At 41.9% G+C, this 22,372-nt stretch overlaps 1 protein-coding gene across 2 annotated transcripts in view; it reads left to right on the top strand.

Annotated features, from left to right (window-relative positions):
- JARID2 (jumonji and AT-rich interaction domain containing 2) overlaps positions 1-22,372 on the top strand; it is a 272,215-nt gene that overhangs the window by 112,561 nt on the left and 137,282 nt on the right. For both annotated transcript variants that reach the window (XM_040353752.1, XM_040353751.1), the window contains exon 3: positions 11,069-11,201. In XM_040353752.1, coding sequence (XP_040209686.1) covers positions 11,069-11,201 — 133 coding nt within the window. The remainder of the gene's footprint in view (positions 1-11,068; positions 11,202-22,372) is intronic.

Consider the following 22,372-nt stretch of genomic DNA (forward strand, 5'->3'; position numbering starts at 1 on the left):
GTTCTAACTGTGGGTGGATGGGACTAACTAGGAGAGATAACAATTTGTGGTTTCTACTTTGTACACTCTTTACACACACAAACCCCCATGCTGCCGCTCGTGCACAAGATCACACTTGCGCGCCCTCTGGTGTCTCTCCTGGGCGAAATTGTATATGTATGGGATTTCGCCCAAGAGAGCCATTCTGCCACAGTATATCTGCGTGAGACGGTTAATCTTGGAGTTTTCAGGGTGGGAAGGAACCTCTAGAAAGGATTGAGGTAGCATTTGCTTATTATTTGTATATTGTTCCCCCCTCAAGATTCTCGGCACACAAGTCGCACCGCAAGTCGGATCGTCTTGATCCGACTTCTGGTGCGACCTCTACTCAAATGAGCAGGATGGGAAGTGGTTAAAAACAGCTATGCCATTTGCAGCTCAAAAACGTGGGCATGAGGCCATAGGCTAACATGGAGAAGCGTTTTTAAGCTGCCAAAAACGCTCATAAAAGTGGCTGTAAAAACGTCCGTGGGCATGAGGCCTTAAAGGGGTTGTAAAGGTAAAAAAAAAGTTTCCTAAATAGCTTCCTTTATCTTAGTGCAGTCCTCCTTCATTTACCTCATCCTTCGATTTTGCTTTTAACCACCTCAATACCGGGCTTTAATACCCAGCTCCATACCGGGCCTATTCTGGCACTTCTCTCCTACATATACAAATCATCATTCTTTTGCTAGAAAATTACTCAGAACCCCCAAACATTATATATATATATATATATATATATATATATATATATATATATATATATATATATATATATATATATATATATATATATATTTTTAGCAGACACCCTAGGGAATAAAATGGCGGTCAATGCAACTTTTTATCTTGCACGGTATTTGCGCAATAATTTTTCAAACGCCTTTGTTTTGTAAAAAAAATGGTTTCATGAATCAAAAAATAACAAAACCGTAAAGTTAGCCCAATTTTTCTAAAATATGAAAGATGATGTTACGCCGAGTAAATAGATACCCAACATGTCATGCTTTAAAATTGCGCACACTCATGGAATGGCGCCAAACTTCGTTACTTAAAAATCTCTATAGGCGACGCTTTAAAAATTTTACAGGTTACCAGTTTAGAGTTAGAGGAGGTATAGTGCTAGAATTGTTGCACATGCTCTAATGCACGCGGCGACACCTCACATGTGTAGTTTGAACGACGTTTACATACGTGGGCGGACTTACATGTGCGTTCGCTTCTGAGCGCGAGCTACCGGGGACAGGGGCGATTTTTTATTTATTTACTTTTTATTATTAAAAAAAAATTGCGATCGCTTTTATTCCTATTACAAGCGATGTAAACATCCCTTGTAATAGGAATAGTGTGTGACAGGTCCTCTTTAAGGAGAGATGCGGGGTCAAGAAGACCCCACATCTCTCCTCCAGGCTGGAAAGAATGAGAGTGTGAAAAAAAATTCACAGATCTCATTCTTACTAGCCGCACTTGTGGTTTGTTTACTTACGGGTACCCGGGCGTGACGTCATCACATCGCGCCCGGGCCTCCGACGGTCATAGAGATGACTGGTGACCATCTGCTGCTCATCCGGCGCTGTGTGTTAGTGGGCGTCCTGAATCTCCTGTAGTCCAAGGGAGGGGGCGAGCACGACACTCCACACCAGGGAAAAAGCCTTGCATTACTGTGTGGAGTTAGACAGAAGAACAGGAAGTGAGGATTTCTCAGAAGAAAGAAGGACATTTAGAAGCAAAATCGAAGGATGAGGTAAGTGAAGGAGGACTGCACTAAGGTAAAGGAAGCTATTTAGCCATTTGCCTCTTGTGTACGAAGGTGATTGCTTATTCTTGCCACAGTGATACCAAGCAAGTATCAATTTGATATTCTTTATAATCACTGTAATATAGTGTTTGTTTAATCTGGTAATATTTTAAATTATTTTTTGAAGTACGGTACTTGTGGTGGTTTTGTTGATTTGCATTGTTAAAGCGGAGGTTCACCCAAAAAACAAGTATATAACATTCAGTATACCTCAAACATGTACAGTATGCAGTTTTTTTTGGGGGGGTGTACATATGGTATTATCGGTATTTTCGGTGGATAAGGCGCGTCACGAGTTCCGAAAATAGCCGAACTGGGAGTCGGCTCTATACGACGCCTGCGCAGTCAGCTCTACGCGGCTCCTAGTCGGTGCGCAGGCGCCGTATAGAGTCAACTCGTGGTTCGGCTACTTTCGGAAAGTCGTGACGCGCCTTATCCGCCGGGGGGGGGGGGGTTTCTCAGGCAGGTCAATCATATGGGCGAAGTCCCAGATGACATTGCGGCACTGCACAGGAACGCCCACTCCCGCGGGAGCGAGTACCCGGAAGCCGGGAGAAAAATACCGATAATACCGTACACCCCCCAAAAAAAAACGGCATACTGTACATGATTGAGGTATACTGAATGTAATGTTATATACTTGTTTTTTGGGTGAACCTCCGCTTTAACTTATTGCTAGTATTTAAAACGGAGTTCCACCTAAAAGTGGAACTTCCGCTTAATCCACTCCTCGCCCCCTTGCATGCCACATTTGGCATGTAATTTTTTTGGGGGGGGGGAGTGGGGGCTTCAGGAGTGGGACTTCCTGTCCCACTTCCTCCTTCCGCCGAGGGGCTGCTAAGGCGAATAGCCTAATCGCCTTTTGGCAGCCCCTCCCTGTAGGCGATCGCCTGGGACACGTGACAGGTCCCAGGCGATCGCCTGTCCAATCGGAACGAGCCGCTCGCGAATGCGCAATGGGTGCCCGGACGTGAAGCCGAAAGCTGTCACGGCCAGGTACCCACACTTAGAATGAAGACGCCGGCTGGAGAGGGGGGGGGAGAGGAGCGGACCCCGGCCGTCGCGTCGCTGGAACGTGGAGCAGGTGAGTGTATGTTTATTAAAAGCCAGCAGCTACACTTTTTGTAGCTGCTGACTTTTAATAAACATTAAAAATTACTGGAACACCCCTCTTGAAGTGTTTGAATTCAGTACTTGAGCGACTGAGGTTGGTGTGCTGAGCTTTCAAATTACTTTCTTTTGGTTAATGTTCTGATCTACAATCTTATTATAAAATATTGCGGGTAATAAAGGTCCTAACTACTCTTCTGTGAATACTAAATTCATTTTTGTAGACTCGATGACAGCAGTTAAAATTAGAATCTTTCTGCCAAATAGCCTTTTCAATAATGTTTGCATAGTGTTCAGGAACCTTTAATATTTGTGTTACATAAATATCATTAGGTGGTTCAACAAAGGGAACCAGTCATGCCTAGAGGAATTATTATCTCTGTTTCATAGGTGTATAAAGTTTCACAGGCTATAAAAAGCCCCTTTTTGTGTCTGTGCCAGGGTTCTTCTAGCTGCATGCAGGCTTGCTATATATCATTTTTGATATCCATGTTCAGTATACTTTCCTTGATGAGTGCAGTGATGTTTTGCATTCCATAGTACACTGTTATATTGCAATACTGAACACTCAGTAGCCACTTGCTGAGATAAGCTCATATTGAAAACTGAGAAGGGTAATTGCACTATACAAGTGAGAGCGTTTCTGCAAGTTGAGGGCTGATCAGAATGGTTCATTGGTTTCTTTAAAGATAACCTGTCACCTGGCCGATCTGATTTTAAGACAGTCCATACAGTACGCATTTTGTTTTCTTCAATTAACCAGCCTTAAATGAAAAAAAAAATTAATGTGGAGGGGGGAATCTCTCCTGTCATGATATTGTATTCTGGCAGTGGGGAGCCTGCAGTGGCACTAATCGTTTGGGAGAAACTTGACATGATTTTTGTACAACCAGCCTGCCCATACATGGATCGAAATTTGGCCAGTCACTTATGAGCAAGCTGAATTTTGATCCATGTGTGACTGACTTAAAGCGGGGGTTCATCCTATAAAATAAAAAAAAATAGTTTTTTTCTTCTAGCCTAAATTTCGGCATTGTAGCGCGAGCTACAGTATGCCGGTCTTAATTTTTTTATCGTCGTACTCACTGTTATATCGTACATAGTAGATTCCGACTGCCCACGGGGAATGGGCGTTCCAATCCAGACGGAAGGTGATTGACGGCCGGCTCTGGCGCGTCACGCTTCTCCGGAAATAGCCGAAATAGGCTTGGCTCTTCACGGCGCCTGCGCATAGTCTGTGCGCAGGCGCCGTGAAGAGCCGAGACCTACTCCGGCTGTCTTCGGGGAGCGTGACGTGCCAGAGCCGGCCGTCAATCACCCTCCCTCTTGAAAGGAACGCCCATTCCCCGCGGGCAGTCAGAATCTACTATGTACGATATAACAGTGAGTACGGGGATAAAAAAATTAAGACCTGCATACTGTAGCTCGCGCTACAATGCCGAATTTAATGCTGAAATGTTGTTCTGCAGGGTGAACCACCGCTTTAACATGTCTGTGAGAAATGTCAAAATTGCCCCAAATATCAAGTGGTTTTCCTTTTTTACTTTATTTTTAACCTGGTAATTAAGCCAGAAGAACACTTCCTGTCTTAAAGTGGCTATGCTCACTTCTGGACTGTATTTAACTACCTCAGCTCTGGAAGGTTTTACCTACTTCCTGACCAGGCCATTTTTTTGCAATATGGCACTGCGTTGCTTTAACTGACAATTGCACAACTGTACCCAAATAAAATTCATGTCCTTTTTCCCCATAAATACAGCTTTCTTTTGGTGGTATTTGATTACCTCTGCATTTTTTTTGTTTTTTTATTGCTCTTTTTTGCTCTATAAACAATAAAATACTGACAATTTTGAATAAAAAACAATATTTTGTTACTTTCTGCTATAAAACATTTCCAATAAAAAAAATCAAATTTCTTCATCAGTTTAGGCCAATATGTATTCTGTAAAAAGAAAATAAGCATATATTTGTTTGCACATAAGTTAAACTGCGACGGACAAATTGGACACTAAATTACACTTTTTTTGGGGACCAGTGACATCACAAATGCAAAGAAAATTTAGAATATATCAGAATATAAATAACACTGGCAGGGAAGGGGTTAACACTAGGGGCGATCAAAGGGTTAAGTGTGTCCCTGGGAGGTGCTTACTAACTGTGTGGGGGGGCAAATACACTGGAGGAAAAGAGAGATCCGTGTTTCAACTCAATCTGAAACACAAGATCTCTTTTGCTCCCTGACAGATCAGTGGTCTACCTTGTTTACATAGGCAGAACGCTGCTCTGTCTCTCCTCTGAATGATTGGTGGGTCGCTGATTGGCTCCCGATGTGTTCAATCACAGCGGGAGCGGCACGCGTGCGCCCCCTACAGCACATGTACAAAATCACATACAGGTACTTGATTTTACGCAGCCAGGCCGCACTGACACAGTATATATGTGGTGGGCAGTCTGGAAGAGGACCAGCCATGGCAGTTATACAGGCAGGATGTCTCCCCTGGGCGAGCCCTCGTAGATGTACATCGTCTCTTTAAGATGCTTGAGCAGGCACGTGCGTGCCCACAGAGCGTGTTCTGTGTAATTTAGCTGATCCTGCCTGGCTATACCCTGCCCCCTGTAAACTGACCACAGTGTGTCATGGCTGCTGAGCCCTGACACTGTGTTAAATTTTCGTGCCTCCGTCATCCGCAGCCCTGCTTTGTCCTTCTCTGTCCTCCCCCCCACCCCCCACCTGTCTGCTCTGTGTCAGTGTCTGCCCCCTCCCCTCCTGCTGCTATAATAACTACAAAAAAATAAAAACTTTACTAAAATGTAACATGTTACACCCTGAATATGGGTGTAACATTTTACTAAAGGTAGACTTATCCTTTAAGGAATTTGAATGACAGAATTACTGGCTGGATCATGTGATACAACTATGCTATGCGGGTATGCACAAAAACAAAAAACTGATGTGTTAATGCTAATAACAGACAAAATCATGTACTGTACAGTACAGTGGAACCTCGGATTGCGAGTAACGCGGTTAACGAGCGTTTGCAATACGAGCACTGTATTTTTAAAAATCGTAACTCGGTTTGCGAGTGTTGTCTCGCAAAATGAGCAGGATTCAGGCCAAATCGGTGTGCAGTACCGCATTTGGCCTGAGGTGGGGGATGCCATTCGACAATACTCAGTTCCCAAGCCTTTCTGAGGTTTGCCGAGGTCAGTCAACCTGTCCTGGGGACTTTCCGGCTGTTTCCGAGGCTCTGGCCACATGCGGTATTTCATGCCATTGAAGTCAATGCGGAACAATTTATTTTAGTTTTCATTGACTTCAATGGGGAAACTTGCTTGATATGCGAACACTTTGGGTTATGAGCTTTCTCCTGGAACGGATTATGCTTGTAATCCGAGGTTCCGCTGTATATACTATTTTGCTTTGACCATAGTACATTTTTATAGCGGACCCTCCTATCTTTTACAGCCAAGGAAGCTGCCATTTTAGTCTCTATTTGATCCATATTTGCCATGGTGCTACAAATGTGATTGGCTATGGCACCAGCCATTTGATGGCTTGATAGTTCAGTTCAGAGCTAAGAACACTGGCAACTGTGACCGTTATTCACTGCTCTCCTTGAATGTAAGTATTTTAGGAAACTGTCCGCTTTAGGGCTGTTTGCGCAAAACAGATAGCTTCCTGCTTTGGGGCTCCTGGTGTGTCTGTCACCTGAAAGTGCCTACAGTAAAGTTTGTGACTTTTACCATGAATCTTGCAATATGTTGGCTTTAACCCTTTCGCTACCAGGCCCTGTGCTCCACTTTTAAACTCAGCTGGCTGGACCATTTTTGCAATTTTCCATAGATTTTTTATTTTTCCCTTATAGCTTTCAGAGTTTGTAAAAGTCATACGCAAAAATGTAGTTATCCACATTTATCGAAAAATCTGGAGGTTTTCATTTTTTACTTACAGCTTTCAGAGTTTGTAAAAGACCCTCCAAACCATATATTTTGTGAAAGCACATTACCTGTATAATAAAAAGAAGGTGGTACCGATTTTAAAAGCCCCGCAATATTTGTGCAAATGTTTATCAAATCAATGGAAAACTTTACGAAAATTCCTGCTAAGCTCCTACTAAATGTAAAAGTTAAAACTGTATTGAGTTATTAAATAAAAAAAATTGTACATTTTAAATTACCGTAAATAATCGAGTATAAGCCAACACGAATATAAGCTGCAGCACCTAATTTTACCACCAACAACTGGGAAGGCTTATTGACTCGAGTATAAGCCTAGGGTGGGAAATGCAGCAGCTACTGTAAGTGAAAAAGATGCGCAACAATGCCTATTTGCAGCCTCACTGTGCCCAAATGTCTCATCAGTGCACATCTGCAGCCTCATCTACCTTGTTGCATGCTGTACTTGTGTACCTTGTTGCAGGAGTTTTATCAAAAGTTCCAACTTCTCCCGCCTTGTTAACTTTAGTCGGCGGTTGTTGCTGGGTGTACTGGCAATGGCCGCCGACTACAGTTAACACAGTGGGAGACTCGAGTATAAGCTGAGGGGGCTTTTTCAGCAAAAAAAAATGTGCTGAAAAAGTCGATTTATGCTTGAGTATATATGGTACACCTTTTTATGAAATGGTGAAAATTGAAGGTGTGCAAAACCGTAAATAACAAACATTTACTCTAAAAAGCTGAAGGTTACCATTTTTCCCTTGGCCCTCGTTCACATTGGAGCAATTTGTTATGCGATTTCATGCAAAGTTCACAGCCTATTGCCAGCAATGGCACCATCCCAATTGGTGCGACACCGACGTTGCTGCACCTCACCGATTTGCAAAAGTAGTTCCTACACTACTTTTGGCGATTTCGGGTGCAAATTCAGTAGACATCTGCTGCTTTGATATTGTGTAATTTCAGATGAAGGCGCACAATTTTAAAGTAGCATTTAATGTGAATGAGGGCTTACAGCTTTCAGAATTTGTAAAAGATCCCTCAAGCCCTAGATTTTATGAGAACACATGACCTATAGAATAAAAAACAAAATGCGCAAGTGATTTTTTTTTTAGACCCCGCAATAGTAGCACAAATGTTCATCAATCCTGCTAATTTGCTACTAAATCATTGTTCACATGTGGCATACTAAATTGTATGCCCTTGGAGGGCAATGTTTACCTGCAGGGGGATGCACAGGTGTTCAGTGCATGCCCATGCAGGCAGTCCCATTTTATGTAGTTGGAATGCAATGGGTTCACATGCATAGCCGCTGCTCCCAACATGACATCGATGTGGGTGCATGACCCCGAATGCAGACTGTGTGACCTCAGGGACATATACATGGACCTACATGGATGTCAAATTGGGAAAACCTGTTGTGATCGTGCTGTTTGCATCCCTGCACAGGTAAACACGGCCTTGCAGGGGTGTTCAATGTGTATGCCCTGTGTAAACAAGGCCTTAGGCCCCTTTCACACAAGCGGACCAATTGAGTCCATCTGTTTTGCAGGTGGACCTGATCGAAGACATGGATGTAAATGGACATGTGTCCATTTACACCCGCCTGCATTTGATCCGATCCAGTCCGCAAAAACCGACAGATGGGGATCCAGTGCCCATGCGACTAGCAGATCGGATATGATGGAAACTGACAGGCAGTCCGCTTCCATCCTACCGCCCTATAGAGAACAGTGTGCTGGAAGCAGTGCTGTATGTCCATATGCCGTACAGACCTGGCAGTGAAAGGGTTAAAGTATAAGGCCCCTTTCACATTGTCGGACCGTTAAGGTCCGCCTGTCAGTTTTGTCGGCGGACCTGAACGGCCGCTCCATACATCTCTATGGAGTGTCGGATGTCGGCTAAAAAACGATCAGATGGATGGCGATGCCTCGCCATCCGTCCATATCGGATCTCTCCATAAGAGACAGTGGCGCTGGACAAGCCCCTCCCCGCTCAGTGAGCAGAGAGAGACCTCTCATCCGCTGGCTCAGCGGAGATCCATGGAGAGATCTCCCGCTGAGCTGGCGGACTCTGCTGCAACGGATCCGCCTAGTGTGAAAGGGGCCTAAAATGGCAAAGTAGTGGGCAACCCTGCCATTTGGCAAATGGGATAGTGTTTTGGAGCATATGTGTCTTGCCCCACTTGATTGCCCTTCATGTGAAGCAAACCGTCACATTTGGTAGCCAACAGTGTGGTGCGGAAAGGTGCTTGGCAAAGGATTAACTTCCTAACAGGAACCAGTATGTGCATAATAGAGGATGTGTGGAGGATATCCACAGGTACCTGAATACAGTTGATATTGGGTCCAGCTGTTATTTTATTATAAGGGAACCCTAGTGTTTGTACATCTTTTGTTTCGCTTTATGCCCCCACACTCCACTGATGCTTTTCTATGAGGTTCAACAGTAAAACAAATTACTGTTGGGGAACATGGTACTGTTTTGTTAATATTACAGGCATCCATTCTGGGGATAGCAAAAAACAAAAGAACAAAAGCTGGACAGCCGCACTCCAAAATTGTCTTTAAAAGAGATGTCTTTATTTTCAACTGTGCATACAGTCACTGCAAGCCCACAAAAATCAGTATGGCCAACGTTTCGCACTGGCGTCAGTGCTTAGTCATGGCTAAGCACTGACGCCAGTGCGAAACGTTGGCCATACTGATTTTTGTGGGCTTGCAGTGACTGTATGCCCAGTTGAAAATAAAGACATCTCTTTTAAAGAAAATTTTGGAGTGCGGCTGTCCAGCTTTTGTTCTTTTGTTTTTTGCCATTACCGCATTGCCAGCACCCTGGTGGTTCAACAACCCCTGATCATCACGAGGCTCACCTGGAGCGGTGAGAATTCTGTCATTCTGGGGATAGGGTCTTATGTATAACATCCAAAGGAAAGACAATGGGATGATTTGTCCATTTTGACCAACCATAAGCCTACTTTTATTTTGTAACATACTGTAGATGAATAACCTAATTTGACTGTTTGTTAATGGAAACGCGTTCATTTATCTGTAGTCATGTGAGATTCAATGTTTGGCCATTGCACACTGGAAACAATGAACAATTTCTTGTCATGGTCTATGTGCTTTATTTTGAGCCCCAGAGCTCCTTATCTTTGAACACACACACACACACACACACACACACATATTAGGTTAGCATCAGATTCTGTTTTTCAATTACTTTTCTGGAAATCTTTCTGCCTTTTGATTCTTACTTCTGCTTGCACATTAATCTTTTTAACATGGAGGTCTTACTCTTGATTCTTCACTTTGAGTAAATGCATCATCACTGGAAGTAAAAGGAGGTGACAATTCTTGCTGATAATGATGAGATAGAAGGGAAATTCAACAAAAAGATCTTCCCTTGGAATAGTTCTAGGAGATCTAAGAAGCTGTTCCAACTCGCCAGCATCCGTAAACAAATCCCTGTAAGCACAGTGGTTTTCAGCACCATTTCATGAGTGAAAATTTTCAAAATGCACTGAGAAATATTGGTTATAGCATATCCAATGCATGAAAGTATGTTTTGTTTGTTTTTAACAAATTCTGATTTATTGCAGAATTTAGTCACTATGCTAATGATTGGAACTACATGACAAGAGATTCAATTAATTTACCCTCAAAATCTTTTTTTTTTTTTTCCCCTAGTATTATTTATATTGGTGGCTTAAATTATGTCATAGGTGGTTTAGTAAATGAGAAAGCAAGTAAATCTGAAAACACCATGCTTGTAATTTAAAGACTCGCTCTCCCCCCTCCAAACAGATGAACCCAAAGCTAAAAATACCAGCTTGGAATTTGTCTAGTTCTGCAGGGGCCAGCCAGACTTCAATCCGTGAATGGGCAGGGAGGTTGTACAGAAGTCTATCAACCGATTGACCTTTGTACAATCAGCCTGTTGGATTTTCCCCACTTGCTAATCAGTGTATTCTGATGGTGGGAAAATGTCCGTGCTGTCAAAACACAAAGGCTGGGGGAGGGGGGAGAGGAGATGTTTTAGATGATCCCCCCCATCCACATTAAATCAAGTCAGTTTTTTTCATTCAACCTACTGGATGAATGACTAAAACTGTATCATCTGTGGGCAGCTTTACTTGAGTCATGCAATTTTATAAAGCATACACTACTTGGCAAGTAACTAAAGTATTTTTCTTTTCTCTAGGTCTTCTTCTTAAAGGACAGTCTGAAGTATCGGGGCAGTCTTCGGAAACTGAAAAGGATGACACATCTCAAGGGTCTTCACTCACTAATAGTGTAACATCTTCAGATTCGGAAGATTGTCCAGTAAGGAAAAGGTTGGTAGTTCTTTACATATTTTATTCTGTTATTCTTATTAATATAGAATGCATAATTTTAACCCTGCACTCCTCTCATTCTTGGGAGCTATTGGCTCCCACTGCTTTCAATCAAAGTCAGTAAGCCAATGAGGTGAGAGTGGTGGGGCCAAGCTGGACTCTGTGTCTGTATAGACACACAAAGTTGCGGCTCGGGTGCCCTCATAGCAAGCTGCTTGCTGTGGGGGCACTCAGAGGGAAGGGACAGGTCAAGAGAGCCAAAGAGGGATCTGAGAAGCACAACCCCTGCACAGAGCAGATAACTATAACATATTTGTTATTTTTAGGCAAAAAATAGACTTTTTAGTTTCACTTTAAATGATAGTACTTAAAGCGGAGGTCCACACAAAAAGTGAACCTCCGCTTGAAGTGAATATCTCCTGTTGCGAGAAATGCCCATCAAACTGTATAATTAGTAATGCTTTGGTCGCCAGAGGCTTGACATCCATTAACGCCTACAGTTATATATGTATATATACATAGTCAGTTTTATCACAATGATCAAAGGGCATCCTTATGCTCTACATTTGTCTGTTGTAGTTGTCATCATGATTATCTTAAGAAATTGGCAGAAAAATCTGCAGTGATAAACAATCTGAAAATCAAAGTTTGTTCCATATAGAATGCATTTTTCTCCAGCTAAATGGGGATTTTGTATGTAAACTCCATAACCATAAGTTATACTTCTGGTTTTTGCACGGCCCCATTTACTTGAATAGGTCACGTTTGGTGGTGGTATGTGTGCAACCCTGAGCAGCTGCATGCTGCCTGTTTTTACCTTGGCCACCTGTGTGAACAAGGCCTAGATGAATTAATTTTAGTTTGCTAAAGCAGCACATATAATCCAATTTTGCCTTTTTCTAAAAAAAAGGTTTTTACCTTTTTTCATCTTAGTGCTGCAGACCCAGCCATGGCTCTGCATGCATACATTTTACCAATAGTTGCATGGCATTACTTGGAAGCAATTACAACAAATGTGGACCTAGCCTGTTAATGTGTGTTAAAATGGCTACTTGTAGTTTTGATTGAAAGCTTATGTAACATTGTGACAAACCATATGTAGTTCAAAGCTAAACAAAATAGCGGCCGTCTGCATACAGACCCCAGTTACATGAATGTGAATAAAATAAGTAGAAGATGGATTCAACTCTTTTCCACCTATAGAGAACTCCTTGGATGCATTGTGTTGTGTGGCTTTGTAGCAAAAATAAATAAATAACAGCATATACTGTATTCTGAAACGACTTGATTTAGAACCTCCTCCTAATTCCTATGGATGAATTTTGATAATTCAGGCAATCTAACACAGTTTATAGTCAAATAGTGAAACGCACAAAAGGTCATGCGAACTTCAGCTTGAGGAAGTTGAGATTTTCATAATAGTTGATAATCGAGTATTCCCAGTTTTAAGGTCCCTGCAGATACTGTATCTGAAGATTGTTCGGGAACTCTAGGTCAGTGGAATAGTGTGGGGGGTGCGGAGGGGGCTGTGGCCCTGGGTGCAACATTTAGGGAGCGAAATCCTGCGCCAGACAGTGTGTCACTGTGTCTGCTCTGTTCCCCTAATATTTACTTCCTGTGTCCTTGCGCCTGGCGCCCTGTGGTTTGGCGAATCTGGTCATGTGCAGCAGCCACGGCGGCGCTAGCCCATCCGCGATCGCGGCAGGGCTGGCCTATCTGCGATTGCGGTTACCCCTGGAGTTCCGCCTCCACACTGATGTGTGCTGTCTTCACCTTTTCCAGGCTGATGGAAAACACAAGCTGCAGGTGAGACTCTGTCGTGAGTCAGGTCGTATTGCTGGTCCCCGGGGGTTGTGGATACGGTATTGGGAGAGGGAGGAGCCAGCCAGAGAAGGAGAAATTAGACAAGCAGTTATTCAGTATTGGTCAGTATAGGAATACTGCAGTGTAATGGTCAGTATAGTGTAGTGGTCAGTGTAATGTGTAGTGTATTGGTCAGTGTAGTGGTTAGTGTAGTGCAGTGGACAGTTCAGTATAGTGGTAAGTTTAATGGACAGTGTGATGTGGTGGTCAGTGTAGTGGACAGTGTAAGAATCAGGTAGTGTAGTGGTCAGTATAGGAAGCGGGTAGGTTACTTTAGTGGTCAGGTAGGTTAGTGTAGTGATCAGTGTAGGAATCAGGCTGGTCAGTACTATTGTAGGAAGGGAAGGGACTCTGGGAGTGCTTAAAGTGTGCAGGTTAGGGGTCGTTAATTAATTGCCTTGCTTCGTGCACTGACAACCCACACTAAGCCACTACTCTAGGTTACTGCTTTGAAGTGATATTAGTATTTCCTGACTTGTATCTTATTATAGTTGTACTTGAAGTTTTCAGTTAACAAAATACTAGGAAACACTAAAAATACACTTAACCCCAGTGTAACTCTAGAGCCAGGGGTGTCAAACTGGCGGCCCTCCAGCTGTTGCAAAACTACAAGTCCCATGAGGCATTGCAAGGCTAACAGTTACAAGCATGACTCTCACAGGCAGAGACATGATGGGACTTGTAGTTTCGGAACAGCTGGAGGGCCGCCAGTTTGACACCCCTGCAGTCTAGACAAAAAAAATTGGATACTGTGGGGAAGGAAGGGTTTATTTTCTGCTTTAGGCCCCAATGTAGAGTTCACATCACATCATTGTTAGTTGGACTGTAAGTGAGGTAAAATCTTTATAGTGAAGGGAAAAAGGGGAAGAAGACGTTAACAAGCGCTGATGAACCAAAAGTTAATAAGGGAATAAACAGGGACAAGTGAAAAAAACTTTTTGGATTTATTTGTCAAGTAGATTTAACTGACCTTTTTTATGAATTGAGAAAGTTCAAACCTTTGATCTGCAGATGAATTAAACAGAATTGGTACAAACCTAAACATTTCACTTTGTATCTCTCTATTTAGACCAGGGGTCTGAAACTGGTGGCCCTCCAGCTGTTGCGGAACTACAAGTCCCATCATGCCTCTGCCTGTGGGAGTCATGCTTATAACTCAGCCTTGCAATGCTCATGGGACTTGTAGTTTCGCAACAGATGGAGGCCCACCAGTTTGAGGCCCCTGATTTAGATACTGTGTTTGACCATTTGTTTTTGACAGTTGCGGCTATTACAGTTGCGGCTATTACAGTTGCTGTATTTACACAGCAACTCTCATCTGTCGTTTTGACAGCTGGGAATTGCTGGCAAGTACCAGGAAATAGGCAGTAGTAAGGTAGAATTACAGGATGTATTGCATGCCCTGTGTACTTCTATGAAGTTTTTCCGGGTATGTGTAGCAAGCCCAGTTCAGTGTCCACAGCTTGTTGAAGGTTCACTTTACCAAAAATTGTATTAAAGTGGATGTCACAATGTAGAGAATAAGATTTCCTATCATCTGTGCCCAGTCTTGCCACACATAGTTAATCCAGCTCTGAGCAATCCACTTTTATTGTTCAGTGAAAATTAACAGACTTCCAGATAAAAACCTGTCTAAATAAAAAGTCCTTTCCGTTCCCTTGCTTCGAGTGACAGGGTTTTTACATATCTCGTTCACTAGCATGGACACATGCACATTCCTGGATGTTTATCATAATATGGGGGGTGATCCACAGTTCTTTGTGAGGTAATGTATGTCACTCGAAGCAAGGGAACGGAAAGGACTTTTTATTTAGACAGGTTTTTATCTGGAAGTCTGTTAATTTTCACTGAACAATAAAAGTGGATTGCTCAGAGCTGGATTAACTCTGTGTGGCAAGACTGGGTACATGGTTTACATCCACTTTAATGCTTTTTTCACAGTAAATGATGCCCTAGCTTATCGTTTGCTGATCCAAAAAAAGAGTCAAACATTTGCAAATATTATCACAAACTCAAAAAATCTGGGCTTCAGACCCAGTTTTATTTAGTTTTTTTTTAGGTCATTGTTTTCTTCTTCATTTAATAACATAATCATGCCTCCAATGGTATCTGCAGTCAGGATCAAATGTTGGCCATCACAGAAAAAGGCTTACCCTTTAAGTGTAAATGGAGTGTTTTTTTTAAATGCTTTGTAGACTGATATTTCAATGCCATCTCAGTTGAAACAATGCTATTTATGCCATAATGAAAATCTGTATTCAGATGCTGTCTCAGAAGACAGCCTTTTAAATTAGAATAAACCTAAATGGATGGTCAAAGCTAATATTTATTAATTGACTGTAGTCTGTTTGGGGACCATACCTATTTGAGGATAATGCAGTGTTATCTGCCTTCACAGTCTGCCAAATGTAACAAATGTTGAGTTTGCAGAAAATTCCTAGGTCTGTATTCTGCAAGGTGAATGGTCAATATGCTTTAAATGATGCCTGAAAATTCAATATTTTATTGTAATCTATCCATTATCATCTAAATAAAGCATGTTCATTTCATGCGTGTTTACATTTTCTTAAATGTGTGATTAAAACACAAGTTTTTGGGCAGTAAGAGGTGAGTTTGTGAGGAATAAAGATCTTGTTTTGTGTACACTATGCATGTGGAGGAAATATGTTCTCAAAACAAGCCTGTCCTCGCACACATCTGTTGGACTGTCCTTACTGCCTTCCTTTTTCAGCATGTGCTCAACTGTTTTTTATACGAAGTTGGCTGAAATGCAAGCTGGGTCCTGCATATGGTCTTGCTTATTTGTAATTCCTTTACTTCAAGTTGCATCGAGTCCTATCTCTATTCTAAAATGAAAGAAAATAAAAGTTGCCTGTCGCATTCTTGGTGAGACTATACTACAGTGCCTTGAAATTTTCCAAATTTTGTCATGTTACAACCAAAACGTGAATGTCTTTTATTGGGATTTTATGTGATGGACCAACACAAACTAGCACATAATTATGAAGTGGAAGGAAAATTATAAATGGGTTTTAATTTATTTTTTACAAATGCATATCTGAAATGGATAAAGTATGTCACAACTGCAAACCTACAAAAAAATTGGCCATCCACTTAAACTGACAGGCCAGGCAAGGAGAGCATTAATCAGCGAAGCAGCCAAGAGGCCCATAATAACTCTGGAGGAGCTGCAGAGATCCACAGTTTAGGTGGGAGACTCTGTTCACGGGACAACTATTATTCGAGCACTCCACAAATTTGGCCTTTATAAAAGAGTGGCAAGAAGAAAGCCATTGTTAAAAGAAAGCAATATGATGTCCTGCTTGCAGTTTGTGGGAAGCCATGTGGGGGACACAGCAAACATGTGAAAGATGGTGCTCTGGTCAGATGAGATCAAAATGTTACCTTTTGGCCTAAAAGCAAAATGCGATGTGTGGAGGAAAACTAACACTGCACATCACCCTGAACACACCATCCCCACCATGAAACATGGTGGTGACAGCATCATGTTGTGGGATGCTTTTCTGTAGAGTTGATAGGAGGGTGGATGGAGCCAAATACAGGGCAATCTTAAAAGAAAACCTTGCGACTGAGACGGAGGTTTATCTTCCAGCAGGACAATGACCTTAAACATAGTTGCCCACCCTATTAATTTGTTCAGACCTTCTTGCAAGGTTTCCACATCCTGCAGAGAAGGTATATCCCTGCCTAGCTTGGTGTCATCCACAAATGGAGATTGAGCTGTTTACCCCATCCTCCAGGTCGTTTATGAACAAATTAAAAAGGATTGGTACTAGCACAGAACCCTGGGGCCCCCTACTACCCGGACCATTCCGAGTATTCCCCATTTATCACCACCCTCTGAACTCGTCCTTGTAGCCAGTTTTAAATGCATGTACTCACCCTATGGCCAATGCCAACAGACCTTACTTTGTACAGTAAACATTTATGGGTAACTGTGTCAAATACTCTTGAAAAATCCAGATACACCACGTCTACGGGCCTTCCTTTATATAGATGGCAGCTCATTTCCTTATAGAAGATTAATAGTTTTGGCAAGAACGATTTTTCGTGAATCCATGCTGATTACTGCTAATGATAGTTTTTGTTACAAAAATCCTGTATATAGTCCCTTATCTCCTCCAAGAGCTTGCATACTATTGATGTTAGGCTAACTGCTCTGTAATTCCCAGGGATGTATTTTGGCCCTTTTTAAATATTGGTGCTACATTGGCTTTTCTCCAATACGCTGGTACCATTCCAGTCAGTAGACCGTCAGTAAAAATTGGTCTGGCAATTATTTGACTGAGTTCCCTAAGGACCCTCGGGTGTAAGCCTGTTCCCGGTGATTTATTAATGTTAAGTTTCCCAAGTCTATTTCTAATTCTGTCCTCTGTTAGCCATGAGGGCGCTGTGATTTGTCATGAGGACAAACACTGCAGTTTTGGTTACTGAAGCCCCACAATTCCCTTGTGAAAACTGAGAAAAATAAATTCAATACCTTTGCCATCTCCCCATCCTTTGTAACCAGATGTCCTTCCTCCATTCTTTATGGGGCCAATATGGTCTGTCCTCCCTTGTTTACTGTTTATATACTGTACTTAAAGAATTTCTTGGGATTTTTTTTGCTCTCCTCTGTGTCTTTCGTGTTCTATCTTAGCCACCCTTACATATTTTGTTTTATTCTTTGTAAATTCTGAATGCCGGCGATGATCCCTCAGCCTTGTACTTTTTGAAGGCCTTCTCCTTTGTTTTTATATGCATTTTTACATAGCCATCCAGGACTTTTGTTCACTCTTTTTTAAATGTATTTTTCAATGGGATGCCCTGGCTAATTCCCTTATTTAACATGCTCTTAAAGCTAGCACATCTCTCCTCTGTGTTCTTTATTTCTAAAATGTTATCCCAATTATATCCCCTTGCAAGGTTCGTAGGGAAGTTGGCTCTTTTGAAATTCAGTGTGTCTGTGTTCCCCTTGTGTTTTTTATTTGTGTGATTTATACTGAAGCTAATTAACCTGCGGTCGCTGTTTCCTAAATTGCCCCGTATTTCCACATCCGTGATTAGGTCTGTATTGTTGGGAATCAGTAGATCTTGTTTCTTGTTGGTGCGTCTACCATCTGACCCATGAAATTGTCCTGCAAGACATTTAGGAACCTGTGAGCCTTAGACGAATGTGTGGTTCCCTCTACCCAGTCTGTCTGGATAATTAAAATCCCCCATTATGATAATACTTCCCATCCTTGCTGCTACTCTATATTGTGATAGGAGGTCCTTCTCCCCCTCCTCCCTCAGGTTAGGGGGCCTAAAGCATACTCCCCATATTATTTTCCCCTTGGCTTCATCCCTTTGGAGCTCTACCCATAAGGATTCCACCTCCTCCCTAGCTCCCTTATTGATGTCACCTCTCACATTCACATGTGCATTATTCTTGATATATAGGCATACCCCTTCCCCTTTTTTACCCTCTCTATCCCTGCGATAAAGGGAATGCCCTTGAAAGTTTGCCAGCCATTCATGAGAGCTGTTGAACCAGGTCTCTGAAATTCCCACAAAATCTAAATCCTCCTTGTTCAATAGTATCTCTAGTTCACCCTTCATGTCCGCCAGACTCCTGGCATTGGTGAACATGCCACATAGTTTAGACCGGTCGCATACTGTCCTCTTATTGAGTGATAAGCTGTGGGCAGAGTTTGGATGGCTTGTTATGCTATTGTAAGTACAGTGCCTTGCGAAAGTATTCGGCCCCCTTGAACTTTGCGACCTTTTGCCACATTTCAGGCTTCAAACATAGATATAAAACTGTAATTTTTTTTTGAAGAATCAACAAGTGGGACATGAAGTGGAACGAAATTTATTGGATATTTCAAACTTTTTTAACAAATAAAAAACTGAAAAATTGGGCGTGCAAAATTATTCAGCCCCCTTAAGTTAATACTTTGTAGCGCCACCTTTTGCTGCAATTACAGCTGTAAGTTGCTTGGGGTATGTCTCTATCAGTTTTGCACATATAGAAAAGCTCAGTGAGGTTGGATGAAGAGCGTTTGTGAACAGCAGTTTTCAGTTCTTTCCACAGGTTCTCGATTGGATTCAGGTCTGGACTTTGACTTGGCCATTCTAACACCTGGATATGTTTATTTGTGAACCATTCCGTTGTAGATTTTGCTTTATGTTTTGGATCATTGTCTTGTTGGAAGACAAATCTCCGTCCCAGTCTCAGGTCTTTTGCAGACTCCATCAGGTTTTCTTCCAGAATGGTCCTGTATTTGGCTCCATCTATCTTCCCATCAATTTTAACCATCTTCCCTGTCCCTGCTGAGGAAAAGCAGGCCCAAACCATGATGCTGCCCCCACCATGTTTGACAGTGGGGATGGTGTGTTCAAGGTGATAAAATGTGTTGCTTTTACGCCAAACATAAAGTTTTGCATTGTTGCCAAAAAGTTCGATTTTGGTTTCATCTGACCAGAGCACCTTCTTCCACATGTTTGGTGTGTCTCCCAGGTGGCTTGTGGCAAACTTTAAACAACACTTTTTTATGGATATCTTTAAGAAATGGCTTTCTTCTTGCCACTCTTGCATAAAGGCCAGATTTGTGCAGTATACGACTGATTGTTGTCCTATGGACAGAGTCTCCCAACTCAGCTGTAGATCTCTGCAGTTCATCCAGTGATCATGGGCCTCTTGGCTGCATCTCTGATCAGTCTTCTCCTTGTATGAGCTGAAAGTTTAGAGGGATGGCCAGGTCTTCGTAGATTTGCAGTGGTCTGATACTCCTTCCATTTCAATATTATCGCTTGCACAGTGCTCCTTGGGATGTTTAAAGCTTGGGAAATCTTTTTGTATCCAAATCCGGCTTTAAACTTCTCTACAACAGTATCTCGGACCTGCCTGGTGTGTTCCTTGTTCTTCATGATGCTCTCTGCGCTTTAAACGGACCTCTGAGACTATCACAGTGCAGGTGCATTTATACGGAGACTTGATTACACACAGGTGGATTCTATTTATCATCATTAGTCATTTAGGTCAACATTGGATCATTCAGAGATCCTCACTGAACTTCTGAAGAGAGTTTGCTGCACTGAAAGTAAAGGGGCTGAATAATTTTGCACGCCCAATTTTTCATTTTTTTATTTGTTAAAGTTTGAAATATCCAATAAATTTCGTTCCACTTCATGATTGTGGCCCACTTGTTGATTCTTCAAAAACAAATTACAGTTTTATATCTTTATGTTTGAAGCCTGAAATGTGGCAAAAGGTCGCAAAGTTCAAGGGGGCCGAATACTTTCGCAAGGCACTGCATTATACATTTTATGCATTGAGTAAGGAGAAGCTAGTGGAGGAATTGAGAGGAAGGTTTGGTGCACACTGAGTGATTGGATAGGTGAATGAGTCTGGCAGGAGCATTTAAGATAGACTGGTAGCCTGTGTAGAGGTTGACTAACAAGGAGAGAATTGCAATAGTAATGGTGGGAGATACCAAGGGAGTGAATTAGAAGCTTTTTGATTCCCTTTGCTAAGAAGGGGTGAATTTTGGAAATGTAGAGGTGAAGGTGGCACAGTTTGGACATTGATTGGACATGTGGCCGTAAGGAGAGGCCATCTAGGATTTTACCTAGCACACCAAATTGAAGGGAGTGATTCATTAGGGTGGCTTTACACTGATCCACGATTGTTTTTTTGTGCACTTTTAGGGTGGCTTTACACTGATCCACGAATGGTTTTGGTGCACTTTCTTTGGCAAAGGGATTTTCCAAAATTTCCATATACAGTTCTGTGCAAAAGTCTTAGAGGTGTGAAAAATGCTGTAACTTAAGAATGCTTCTGCCTCCATATGTAATCCCAGACAGGCTTGATGATGATGAGATCAGGGCTCTTTGGAAGCCAAACAATCACTTCCAAGAATGCTCTTGTTCTTTACACCAAAGATAGTTTTTAATGACATTGGCTGCATGTTTGAGGTTGTTGTCCTGCTGCAGAATAAAGGCATGGAGAGCGATAAAACAATGAACGTCTGCAGGCAACAGTCAAGCATGGTGGGGGAGGGGGATTCCTTGCAATTTTGGGGCTGCATTTCTGCAAATGGAGTTGATTTGGTTAGGATCAATGATGTCATTAATGCTAAGAAATATAGGCAGATACTTATCCATTATGCTATTCCATCAGGATGGCGTGTGGCCGGCCCCAAGCTTATTCTGCAGCAGGACACCGAACCCAAACATACAGCCAATGTCATCAGGAACTATCTCCAGCATAAAGAAGAGCAAGGAGTCCTGGAAGGTCATGGTTTGGTTCCCACAGAGCCCTGATCTCAACATTGAGTCTGTCTGGGATTACATAAAGATACAGAAGGATCTGAGGCTATCTAAATCCACAGAAGACCTGTGGGTACTTCTCAAAGATGTTTAGAACAACCTACCTGCTGAGTTCCTTTAAAAACTGTGTGCAAGTGTACCTAGAAGAATTTATGCTGTTTGGAAAGCAAAGGGGGTGGTCACACCAAATATTGATTTGGATTTCTCTTCTGTTCATTTACTTTCCATTTTGTTAATTGATAGAAATAAAATATTAATACTTCTATTTCTGAAAGCATTCCTAATGTACAGCAATTTTTCACTCCTGCCTAAGACTTTTGCAGTAGTATACATTAGTTTAGAAATCTCTTCACGATTTATTTATTGAAAGTACAAATCTTTTAAAAGGTCGGATTTCAATGCTAGTCCAGGACTGATCCGATATCCGTTGTATGGGATCTGCACAGATGACAATGCGATGCACCCACCAGCCTGTTGCCTATTAAGCAAATTTCAAGTGAAAACAATAACATAGTATACAGCAGGATTACATCACTCGTAAAATTATCTAGCAAGCGTATATATATATATATATATATATATATATATATATATATATATATATACATTTTTTATTTTCTGAACTGTTTACCAGCGTTCCCATATAAACATTTTATTATTTACCTTTGTCATGTGATCTCATCTGTTTGCTTTTCCCCCTGCTTCTTAGTAATGTAGTAGTTTTTTTTTAGACCAGGTGCTCCAAAATGCAAGGTCTGTTTTTTGTACACTTCATGTTGTCATCGGGATAAGTTAAAAGTCTGTTTAATGTAAGGACACAACTCTCGGAGCCAATAGCATTTGCTGGCAAATTCTGTCAGTTTCTTAAAGATCATAAAAGCCTCTAGGTTTTAGCTTGCAGTATGTATCTTGATGAAAACTCCTCAAATCTAGCTTTAAACCAGCCAAGTCTGAAAATAGCCTAATAACCACAATGTAAATTGGGGTTTCCAAAA

The sequence above is a fragment of the Rana temporaria genome, chromosome 5 (assembly GCF_905171775.1).
Source record: "Rana temporaria chromosome 5, aRanTem1.1, whole genome shotgun sequence".
In the NCBI taxonomy this organism is placed as follows: Eukaryota; Metazoa; Chordata; class Amphibia; order Anura; family Ranidae; genus Rana; species Rana temporaria.